Here is a 12,105-nt window from a genome sequence, read left to right as displayed (position 1 = left end):
CATGGCGGTGGGACTCTTGCCATCGGTTTAGTAGCCCGCCTTCCTTGCTCAGGCGGGCGGAGGAAGAAAGGAGGCTTGTGATAAAGCACCCCTGCCACCTTCGCCCTCGACTACTGCAATGCCTCCTTTCTCCACCCGCTCGAACTAGCAAAGAAGGCGGGCCATTAAACCGATGACAAGAGTCCCACCGCCATGCTTGAGTCAGCAAAAGTAGTTTCAGCAATAACAGGACCAACGCTCCCCCCCTGCCCAATGTGATCTCCTTCCATTCTCCATCTACCACGTTCGGGCAGTGGGCTTTCTCGCATGCCACTAAACTGTCTGTTTGCCCACATTCAAATAGCCCATCCCCTCCTGTCTTTCGGCATAGGCTCTCTGGAGGGGGAGGGAGGTTCTTTCCAAAGACTGGCTTCTTCCCTTCCCTTCTGTGGCTGGAAAACAGACATTTTTAGAGGTGCAGAAACAGTCCCGGGCAGTCAGTTCCGGCTCTCCCTTCCCCAAGCATGTCCCGTTGCTGCTTGAGCCACTTTGTTGAATCCAGTGCAGTGGCGGGACTCTTGCCATCGCTGAGAGCTTCGCTGGCAGCCACTTCTTGCCTTCGGAGAGCTTTGGAAAGCCTCGGAGAGCAGCTTCTGCAGAAGCCCAGGCGACCAAGAAGAATTTCCCGCCATTAGGAAGTCTCCAAGGCTGCAACTGTATGGGGTGTGCATGCGCAGCTATGTTTTCCATGGGGTGGAGCCGTGGCAACGCTCTGCATGGCCAGCGATGACTCCGGAGCCCATCCGCAGGGGATTTCAAGGAACGCAAGGGAGAGTCTAAAGTTTAGAGTTTCGATGGTCTTAGCAACTCCTGTGAAAAGGTCGTTCGACCCGCAAAGGAGTCACGACCCACAGGTTGAGAACCGCTACTCTAAGCTATTTAGAGATCTGTCTGGTAAAAAAATGCCTTCATGTTTCCACATGTATTGGCTCAGCAATAAGTTTAAAATATGGATATTTGGAAAAACTAAATGTTGTAGTAGTAATTGAAATAGATTAAGATTGAATATGACAAATCCATGCAAAGACATATAAAATCTACAAAACATGATAGAAGAATCAATAGGATAACTTTTAAATTTGTAGATATTTGAAATGAAAATGTAGTGTTGGATGCAAAGTTAATCATATTTACTAATACTAAGCATAACGCATATATGTATATATAGAATTTTCAATATCTAAAACCAGATAAATCATGTGATAGACCAAAAAATTAATACTTAGGGTTATGAAGGGTAATAAAAAGATTACAATATGATATAACTTAATAAACTCATAATACAAATAAGAATCAGTATTCTACTTCATTATAGGACTCCAAGTTTTCTATCCACAACTCCTTCTTGCTTCTACTATAAGCCAAATATATAAGAAAAAAGGCAATGTACATTCCTGTCATCTAGTAATAAGGTTACACATATAAAATCTATCTTGTACAGGTGTCTCAGAAAATCACTGCATTTTCCTTTTGGGAACTCAAAAAGAGCCAAAGCCAATGAAAGTAAGAGAAAAGAAAAGGAATTCTACACGTAACACAAATAAAACTACCAAGAAATCCCCCACAACTCGAGGTGTCTTAAAGGTAATAGGGCATTCACCCTCAATCCATGAACTAGTGAATATGGTATATTCTAATATACCTCTAAATCTTTATCAGTGGAGATTTCTAATGATATTACCATTAGAAGAAATTAACAGCATAAATCGTTTTTCAAACATGCAGTTAAAGAACTTGACTTCAATATAAAAAAGCCATCTTGGGATTTCCTGGCTCACACCTCTATTAAATACAGGATGCGGCGCATAAACAATGGGAAGTTGCCATCAATCATGGTTTCCCTTCCAAAAGGCGGAGTTTTAAATTGGATCTCAGCATCTCATCTCTCAAATCCCATTAAGTTTTCAGTCCAACACCACAACCGTGCTGAGGAACTGAAAGCTTCTAACCTTCCATAAAGGATTTGCCTCCGCAGCCTTCAAATGGCCCAAAATCACAGGACTATTGTTTGCTTTTCCTACTAACCCCACTCATGGGATGCAGCAAGTCTTTGCCTGTCGGCTGCAAATAGAATAAAGACAATTTCGCCTCTCTGTATACTGGGCTTACTTGGACAAAGCAGATGCCTAACTCCTAAACGCTTGTGGACATTAATACTGGGCTTCCACGGAACCAGGATCCAAGTTGTGTTCTGGCTGAGCTCCAAGACTTCTCTCTCCCATCCCGGAACTTCTCCGCGTAACAAGACGTTAAGACTGATGCGTCTCACCTCAAGCCTCGGGGACAGGAGGGAAGGAATATTACGCGGAAGGAATATTGCTCTTTTGGCCAATTAATTCCCCTCCCGGCACAGAATTACTATTTATTCCTTTGGGTGGCAACCACCGAGCAGAATCATCAAGGCGGCAAAACACTCTTCTCCGTCCCCATTCGCCCTATTCAGGGACCGCCGAGGCGCGCCGTTTTCTCTCTTACCCGGATTACAGTGCAACGGCGAAGGCGGCGCGGAGACCGGCGAAGAAGGCGCTGAGGACGGCTGAAGCAGCGGCGGCGGCGGTGGCAGAGGCGGATCTTTGGGGGCGCCGCCGCCTCCGCCACCCGGCGAAGGGGCCGCGGGAGGTGGCAGCATGAGGTAGCGGTGAGGACTCGGTAGGCAACGCTGACAGAGCGAGTGAAGGCAAGGAAGCAGCTTAGGCCGCCGACTCTGAATGTGTTGCCCGCACACCCCACAAGTGTCCAAGAGGTTGAGGCGCGACTCTCCGTTGGCTCGGTCTGCAGGGCCTTGCCGACTTTCAGCTTCGTTCTCCCCACCCATGGCGACCCGACCGGCCAGGCAGGGCCCGGCTACCATAGGGGACTCGTCCATTGTTTGGAGGTGAAGAGCTGTCGGTGGCAACCACACCAGGCGCTTAAGCGCCCCTCAGGGCAACTGCCGCTCTCCCTCAGGGCGTTCGGGGGAGCCCCGCCCCCTCAACGGTCGCCTCGAGCGCCCGCCGTTGCCACCTCCAACCGCTCTCGAAGGAACTTCGGAAGAGAGCGCTCGCGCTCGCAGCAACGCCGCCGACGGCCTCCCGCGCCCCGCCCCCTCGGCCAGCCTTTCCAGTGTTGGAGGCGCAATCCGCTCCTTCAGCGCCACGCCCCTTCCCTGCTCATCATCCAAGGCAAACCCCTCCCCTTTTATCCTCCGGGTTCCAGTCCCTTTAGGCGTTTTGCGGTTTTAGGCGCCTAACACTCTCGGTTCTAGGAGAGCGAAATTCTTCCGTTTCGCTCAGCTCAGCCACGCCCCCGTTCGTGTTTTCCTAGTTATTACTTGTCCCCTCAATAGTTCCTAGTTTCCTGTTTGGTCGGTTTGGGTCCCGCCCTTTTTATTTGTCCCGCCCTCGAGTTTTTTCCTCTTCGTCCCATCAGTCCCCCCCCCCCATTTAGTGTAAAATGTAATGAAAATAGTGAACCATCTGCCCAATTTTCTGAGGCACTACCTTGTACTAAATCCAGGATTTAGTGATTTTCCGTTATTGCTGAGAAAGGGACGTTGACATTGGTATCACTGGCAATAATATTTAAACTAAATAAAACTATTACCGTAATATCACCTGCATTATCACATAAAATAACATAAATCATTTGCAGATTTAATTTAATTTGTATGCACAAATTAAACCAACCACATTTTAGCATAACTTTTTGCGGCCATCCAGTTCATATAGTTAATGATCTAGTGTGTGCCCCCTAAATGCAGAATCTGCGAGGGAATAAATCATGGTTTATGTAGCTTGCTAATGCTGGTTAAAATTTGGAAGAAAATGGGAGAGTACCAGCGGCAAAGTGAATGATGGCAATAATTGCTCTATTGGAAGACCTGGAACATCATACTAGAAGCTAATTGCTGGGGGCGGCGGGGGTGTCTACCTATGTAATCTATGCAAGCCATGATTATCTTTGTTTTGCGCAGATTATTTTAGCTGTATAGGAAGTTAGCGCCAACCCCTCTCCTAGAAGAATGAAATATTTTAGGAAATATTAAAGGGCAGAATATTATATTTCTGTCAAGAGTTTTGGCAGCAAGACCACGAAAAGAGAGAGAAACGCCCTCTAATGGTCAACTATATATAGATACCTCATTACATCATCCTCATTGCATCAGCTTACAACCTTACATCAGCTGGTAGCTATTAAATCCTCAGTACCTGACAATTTCCCTGGATGAGAAAAGGAGAAATAAGTTTTAAAGACAAGCAACTTCCTGCAGCACCATGCCCCCACTTCAGCTCCAGGGTGATGGGATTAAGATAGGGCTCTCGGGACATGATAGGATTAGCTCTCTACCCATCTCACCGCATGGCATCTGGGAAGATTACATCATCCAGCAAGGCTCAACCGAGCCTGGGACTCAGGACAGCCTACATAGTTGCCCCTGCATGGCCCCATGGGAGTCTGACAACCGATCAGAATACAAGCTCAAATTCAAAAGCTCAGAGAGGGCATAAAACCAGGGCACTCTCAGCATCTCTTCCTCCCCCCCACCCAGGATCTCAAACCGCGTGGTCCTGTCCATCATCAACAAACCTTCTTTCCAAGCAACTTCCATGAATCCAGTGTCTTTTTCCCCACTTGGAACTGAACCCAGAAGGACATTTCTTCCAACAGCTGCTACTCCAGAAAGAATTGGTCTACTAATAGCCCGTACTTTGTGTATATTTATATTTTTTTGCTCTTGGGCTGCCATAACAGTGGGATTTCAAGACATTCTCCACAGTATTATATATTTGAGATTGAACTCAAACCCTGTTCTTAAGAGGAAATCCATTTTAATACAATCAAATATCACAATGTATTGTTAGTCATGATTAGATTCCATTTAAATTAACATGAATCATGACTAACAAGACTAATAAATCCTATGATTTCAAAAAAATTCAAAAGACTCAGTCTGATTCTAATCCTTAAATCATTTGCTTTTCTATCCCTTTCCCTTTTTAAAAGTTATCCCTATTATAACTCTGCAATTTGAAAAACCAAAAAGAAGAGGTAACAACGAAAAATGAAAAATTATTTTAAGACGTATGGGGGGGTAATCTGTAACCCATTTCCAGGTACATAGAAATCCTAAAATCAGGCAAACTGTGTTATGGAATCTATTCTCTTCCTTAGTTAATTAGGAATTATCACAAAAAAAAATCTGCCAAAAAAAGTCTAATCACTAACCTACATATAGGACCTGCAGATATTCATGATATTGTTTGGATATGTGAGTGTACCAGTTGTTACAATTATAATTATTGAGTTTCTGCTACAGCTTTTTTGCGGTCTCCCATTAGTATGTCATCAACAGTGGGGAAAACATCTATTTAGCATTGGCACCTGGGCAGATATGGGATACATCTGACTAGATTCCACCTCTTCATTTTTAGGCGAGCTTGGAAACTTCTCCTCCTGTCTGCCACCCCAAAACATGAGCAGAGGACTTTTAAAGCAATAAACACACAAGTGAGGTTAAAAACAGAAGTGTTTATTAAGCAAAGCAGAGCAACACAATAACTTGAACTGGAAAACATCATCTAAACATACATATCTATAGCCAAGGAAATAAAACAAGGACTGGTAACTTTCAATACAGGCGTGTAAATACATGATAAAATCTCACATCACTTTAATAGCCAGAAGGACCTCATCCTCATTGAAGTCCACAGCTACAGATGACCTCCAGATTAGTTCAGTAACTATTGTAGGAAAGCACCCCCCATCCCAAGAATAAAATATTATTTATCCTTAATATTTTTTTAAAGGTAGAATAGAATACTTCTCCCAAAGGAGAGTAGGAGAGACATCTTCTTAAAGGCAGAAAGTAGCCCCTGTATTCCTGGTATAGGAAAACAACCTCAAGCAGGAGCATGAAGAAGCTAGTCTTTAAGAATAGAGATTTTGGATAGAGATTTTGTACAGAGAAAATAAGAGATTTTGTATCCATTCAGAAAGACTGTGGCCCAGTCTATTCATAAGCAAAGAGCAACTAGAAATTCCAAATAAGCAACACAATAGGCACCGAGCCAAAGCTGACAAGATTAACTCAGACAAACAAAAACCCTAGGATTTGTATTTCCTCTTTCGCCTGCAGAGCCAGCCATGATCCCTACATGACCCCATAGGAATCTGGCCACAGCCTTTAAAATATTAAAGGACATATTTTGTGAAAGTTCTGAGATCATGCTGTGCTCATATCAGAGGTGGTATTCACGTACTTCCCCTACCGGTTCGCAATTGTAAGTGCATGGCCTTCCGCGCACGTGCTTTAGCTTGAAAATGTGCCTAAATGGGATGGCAACTGGGGAGTGTGGGCAGGGCAGGCCCACCCGTGATTTCCACTACCAGTTCGGGTGAACCGGTCCCAACCGACAGAATACCACCTCTGGTTCATATCCACCACTAAGGGCCTGGGATAAGCTAATATGCCCTCAAAATCAGGGGCATAGAAATACAATTTACATGTATTCATCATTTATTGATTTACAGTTTGTATGTCTTTATTACCTAAAACATTATGAACAAATGTTTGCATCTTGAACATTTCTTTCTACAGTGCTAAACCTCATGGGAACACTGTAAGCAAGCCTGAAATCAATAATTTTCCCCAGATTCTACTTATAATACTACGACTGTGCAAGGTTTCAGAATGATCTGGAAAAGATGGTTTAGAATAGGCAAAGAAAAACAACAGTCAGTCTTAGAGGAGGGTGTTCCATTAATCCATTAATATTATATATTAATATTTTTGAGGAAGAGATGGTATTATTTCAAGATAATGGTTTTAGAACTGTTAGATGCATTTTCCCAGTCAGGTACTTTCAACAGGGCACCTTTCAATCATAGACTATTACCATAGTAAGCTTATGAGTTGGCTTATTTACTATTAGTGTGATGCTTAGAAACATAATTTGGCACTAGGGAGCATCTTCCACCTGATTGTTTTTGCAGGCTTCACATGTCTGGAAAACGTGAATGGCATGCAAACATAGAACCTCCTTGGTCCACTGCATGATATCTAATGACGCGACAGTGTTTGGAAAGACAACTGAGAAATCTTGAAGTATTCACTTTCCTGTCTTAACTGTAATTTAAATACAGAAGAAGCTTGTCCACAAACCACTTCTCTTTTTTCTATAGCTGGGTGGCACAGATAAGAGCATAGCCACAATATCTAGGTTTAACCACACTCAAAGAAAAACAACTTTTATACTTGCACAATGAAATCACAAGGAAAACCAGTACAAAAAAAATATGCAATGGATTTCTACAGGAGCTAAAATCTGCTAAAGCCCAATGTCATTACCAAGGAGGTTTAGCCAAATTCATCTTGGAGGCTTTGTGAAGTAAAGGTAGAAGGCAAGCTGCAAAAATCTGGGATACAGAGAGGATAAACCTAGCTATGAAGATGAAGTCCTACTAACATGTGCCAAACCACATTTTTTTTGTCCTTCCCAAGTCTAGGCTGCAGATTCCCACCTTTCTAGTTTCACGATTCTTTACTTTGCTAACTTTGGGCCTTCTTTTCTCCTGGACTGATGACTTTGCAGCTTTAGTGAATATATTATCTCAGGACTGATTAATGCATGTTCTGCAGCCTGAGGAACCACCGAGACAAATGGCCATTATTCATATTAGAGGCCACTTCATTCTTCCACCCAACCCTATCTTCACTGTAGTGCAACGCAGGGGTGCATTACAATCCGGCTTCTGTTACTGCCGGTTTGCTCAGGGACGCGCTATGCGTGCAGGCACAGTAGTAAAAAAATTGCTTCTGCACATACGCAGAAGCAAAAAACAAGATGGCGGTGCCTATGGTAGCACCAATAGAACCAGTTCAGGGGAGTGGCCAGCTGAGTTACTACCTACTTGGCCAAAGCGGTTGGAACCAGTAGGAACCCATCTCTGGTGCAGTGGTAGAAATTGCAGCAGGCATTACAGTCATATTGGAATAGGAATGAGTTAAGAGAGGAGCAAAAGGAAACCAAAAAAGGAACTACGGAACGGATATGTTTAAAACTGTCTTACTCTCTTAAACCACAATTTCCTCTGAAATCTTCATTAAGTATGTGAAAAAACACAACAAAGGACAATAAAGGGTGGTGATCCCAATACTTTTTTTTTGTAAGACTTACTCCTGTTGCTTCCCAACTATGAATATAAATGCAGCTGACCTATATACAAACTAGCATGTATATCTATGAGTTAATATCAAGCTGGACAAGGAAGAAGGTGATGTTCAAAGAGAGTTCCAGTGCAGTGGATTAAAAAAAAATTACTAGGAGAAAAGAGTACCATTTAAGAAGCTAAAGTTCATTTGGATAAATATTTCACCATAGAGGAATGCTGTTATGGAATGGTTCAGATTTGGATTTTGAATCCAAACACCCAGTGAATCTATAGATGCATATGTTAATGCATGCATGGAATTAATTAAATCATTTTAGTATACAAAGTTTGAAGCAGATGAGACTTGAGATGAAGTGACCTGAAAGTATATTCAGAAACATTGCATGACAAGCCAGATGTTCATGTGTTTTTGCAGTATACGTCGACATAGCTTGGAGCCGAGGTAGCACAGTGGTTAGGATAGCACGTTACTTCTGCTGACTGCCGGCTACCTGTAATTTGGCAGTTCAAGTCTCACTAGGCCAGTGGGGAGTTCCTATTGGTTCGGACCAGTTCAGCCGAACAGGTAGTAGCTTGGCAGCCTGGGTTGCTGGAACCGTCAGAGACCCAGGCCTACCACGCTCCCGAACCAGTGGTGCCATAGGGGTCACCGTCTTGTTTTTTGCTTCTGCGTATTTACAGAACAATTTTTATTGCTCTGCACATGCATGCGCGCGGCACCCATGAGCAAACCGGCAGTAGTGACTGCCAGAACCCACCCCTGCACCAGGTTCAAGGTTGACTCAGCCTTTCATCCTTCCGAAGTCAGTAAAATGAGGACCAAGATTGTTGGGGACAATATGCTGACTCTATAAACCACTTACAGAGGGCTGTAAAGCACTGAGAAGCGGTATATAAGTGCCATTGCCATTGGTGACTGATCCCAATAACTTTTCCTAACCTGCTGTCATAGGAGAAAAGCAACTTCTCTAAGTTGAGAAGTCTCCAAAATTTTCAGAAAAGTCATCAAATATAGTGTAATTACCACAGTATCACTATTAGATGCTCAGTTGTAATTCTGGGAATCTCAATGCTGAAGGGTCTTGGCTCTTTCTAAGTTTGGTTGTTGTCTTGCAGACATTTCATTATCCAAACTAGGTAACATCATCAGTATTAGTAGGAAGTGGGGTTTGCTCTCCTTTTATATTCTAGTGGCTTACTCGGTCAGTGTTGGTGGGAGTTGTCTTAGAGGTTCTTTGTTTGTGCCATTTAATGTTAGTTTGGGTAATGAAACATTTGCAAGAAAACAACCAAGCTCAGAGAGCACCAAGGATCCTTCATTTCAACCATGAGCTACAAATATTCTCCTCTATCAGAATCTTAATATTATGTATTTATAACAAGTATTTATAACTATTATTACTGTTTTTCTGATATACATATTTTGGTCTTTGATTGTCAATTCAAATTAATACAATATAAATCTGAGTCAGAAAAATCTGACGTTGGATAAAGAATTATCACAGCCAGAGCATTTGAAAGTGAGAAAGTTGTCTAATGACAGCAGTGAGTTGCATCTCCATAGGTACTCCATTAATTATGTCTCCTAGCAAAATGTGATGAAAAATATCAGCAAAATGTGAACAAGATACTAAAATTCCTTGTTCCACAATAGAAATTCCTTGCTGTTGCTTTGTGACATCATTCCACAAAACAAAGTAATGTACTGAGTAGTATGTAAGAGCCCTGGTGGTGCAGTGGTTAGAATGCAGTACTGCAGACTACGTCTGCTGACTGCCACTTCCTGGTTCAAGGGTGACTCAGCCTTCCATTCTCTTGAGGTTGGTAAAATGAGAACCCAGATGGATTGCAAACAATATGCCAACTCTGTGAATCACTTAGAGAGGCTGTAAAGCACTGTGCAGTGCTTTATAAGTCTAAGTACTATTGCTATCTCTTCATACTATAACAAAACTGGACATTATTTTTGTCTACTACAAGAAAATCAGGAATGCATCTCATAACCAGGACCTGATACAACCAAATGAAAAGTGTACATATGTAAAGGATAGTAGGACAATGGTAAATAACATATTTTGTGGATTCTAGAGAAAAGGAATAGCTGCGAGTACTAATGGGAAGCAACGAGAAATAATTATAAATGTTAGAAGGGCATGGGATTTTACTGTATTTGTAATAAATTTATGTAGTATTTGCAAGCAATTTCCTTATGGTCACCATACCCACTTGCATATTTGGGTTATTTTTCAACACAATTTCCATAGTACAAAATGTGGTTAATTTTTATATGTTATTTAAGAGGCCGTGGAGCGATTTCTTGGCTGTGAAAATTAAATTTGCTCTTCATATTCTTTCGAAAGGAGAGCCTGTGAATCTTGTTACGAATGCTGTTGCGTATTCTCAATGTGGGCTGAAAGAACTGGTAAAACTGGTTTTAAAGCCCTACATGGTATAGGACCTGGCTACCTGAGAGACCGCCTCCTGCCATTCACCTCCCAACGACCAATAAGATCGCACAGGTTGGGCCTCCTCCGGGTGCCGTCGACCGGACAATGCCGGCTGGCGGCTCCCCGAGGATGGGGGCTTTCTCTGTAGCTGCACCGGCCCCGTGGAACGAGCTACCCGCAGAGATCCGGACCCTTACCACTCTCCCGGCCTTCCGTAAAGCGACCAAGACCTGGCTGTTCCGGCAGGCCTAGGGCTGTTGATTAATATCCAGCCCCACTTGATTGAATGGCTGATGTATTAATTTTTAATAATTGTATTTTTAAACTTTTTAAATGTTTTTACTTTTTGCCGTGAGCCGCCCAGAGTCCCAAGGGAGTGGGCGGCATACAAATCTTATTAAAGTAAAGTAAAGTAAAGTAACAGGACAGCTTCTTCTTTAACATGTTTGGACAAATTAACTAACATTTTTAGAAAGTTGTAATGGATGAAGCCAATGTGCCTACAGCACAGTGCTGAGATATTTACTATATACGTATGTGCTTTGGAGGAAGCTATGCTATACATGAAAGTACATGTTGGATAATCAACTTATTGACTGAGCAAAAGAAAGAAACTAAGAATATCTTTATTTGTACTGATCTAATGATGACAAACAAGGCTTTGATATGGGGAAAAAAACATCTTTACCAGAAATAATCACCATTTTTTCATGCAAATTGTGCAAGATGAATGTCTTTTTGCTAATGAAGCTTTTGCCACAAACTTTTGGAAGTACAATTTACTTTTGGAAGTAAATTGTATTAGGATCAGAGGTGGCATTCAGCCGGTTTGGACCAGTTTGCCCCAAACTGGTAGTGGAAATCGCAGGTGGCCTGCCCACCCGCCCCGGCTCTAGGCTGTCCTATTAAGGCACATTTTTGAGGTGGGGCACATGCATGGAAGGTGTGCATGAGAGCTAAGTGCATTTGTGGATGGCCGGGCGCATGTGAAGAAGGTGTGTGTGTGCCCATGAAGTGGGCCCATCTGCATGAAGTGGGCGCATGTGGGGACAGCAAACCAGTGGTAACAAAATGTGAAACCCACCAGTGATCTGGATCCCACTATTTGACAATCTAAAAAACACATCATGTTTCTAGACTCTACAATGTTCCATTTGGAATTTGAGAGCTCCCTTACAAAAAGGTATTAAACAATCCTGCGGGGATTCCTGTTATTGGGCGGTTTATGGTTAATATCATCTGTGAATCAATTGTTGAAAACCTTTCTGATAGACTAATGACAGTTTTTAAGGTTTAATGAGAGAAGACTGAAAATGAAACAAAAGTAAATACCACTTTGAGCTTCAGAAGATTGATATATTAGGATATGCCTCAGCTGAAGGAATGAAATGTGATCTAATGGCAATTGGAAATTATGCAAACCCCAATTTCTGAATATCTAGATATGCTGCATTCTTTTCTTGATATT

General features: G+C 42.5%; 1 protein-coding gene across 2 annotated transcripts in view; it reads right to left on the bottom strand.

Moving 5' to 3' along the window:
- The window catches only part of TRIM24 (tripartite motif containing 24), a 58,258-nt gene extending 55,163 nt beyond the window's left edge, over positions 1-3,095 (bottom strand). The window contains exon 1 of one of the 2 annotated variants that reach the window (XM_087723016.1): positions 2,515-3,095. In XM_087723016.1, the coding sequence (XP_087579142.1) occupies positions 2,515-2,905 (391 nt within the window). In that variant the 5' untranslated portion in view covers positions 2,906-3,095. The remainder of the gene's footprint in view (positions 1-2,514) is intronic. The other variant, XM_087723015.1, reaches the window with a different exon arrangement.
- Between the last annotated feature and the right edge of the window lie 9,010 nt (positions 3,096-12,105).

The sequence above is a fragment of the Thamnophis sirtalis genome, unplaced genomic scaffold (genome assembly GCF_051295495.1).
Source record: "Thamnophis sirtalis isolate CommonGarterSnake01/CBP01778 unplaced genomic scaffold, rThaSir2_p1.2 scaffold_9, whole genome shotgun sequence".
Taxonomy (NCBI): Eukaryota; Metazoa; Chordata; class Lepidosauria; order Squamata; family Natricidae; genus Thamnophis; species Thamnophis sirtalis.
Note: the sequence above shows the minus strand (reverse complement) of the source record. Positions and strands in the feature narration are given on the sequence as shown.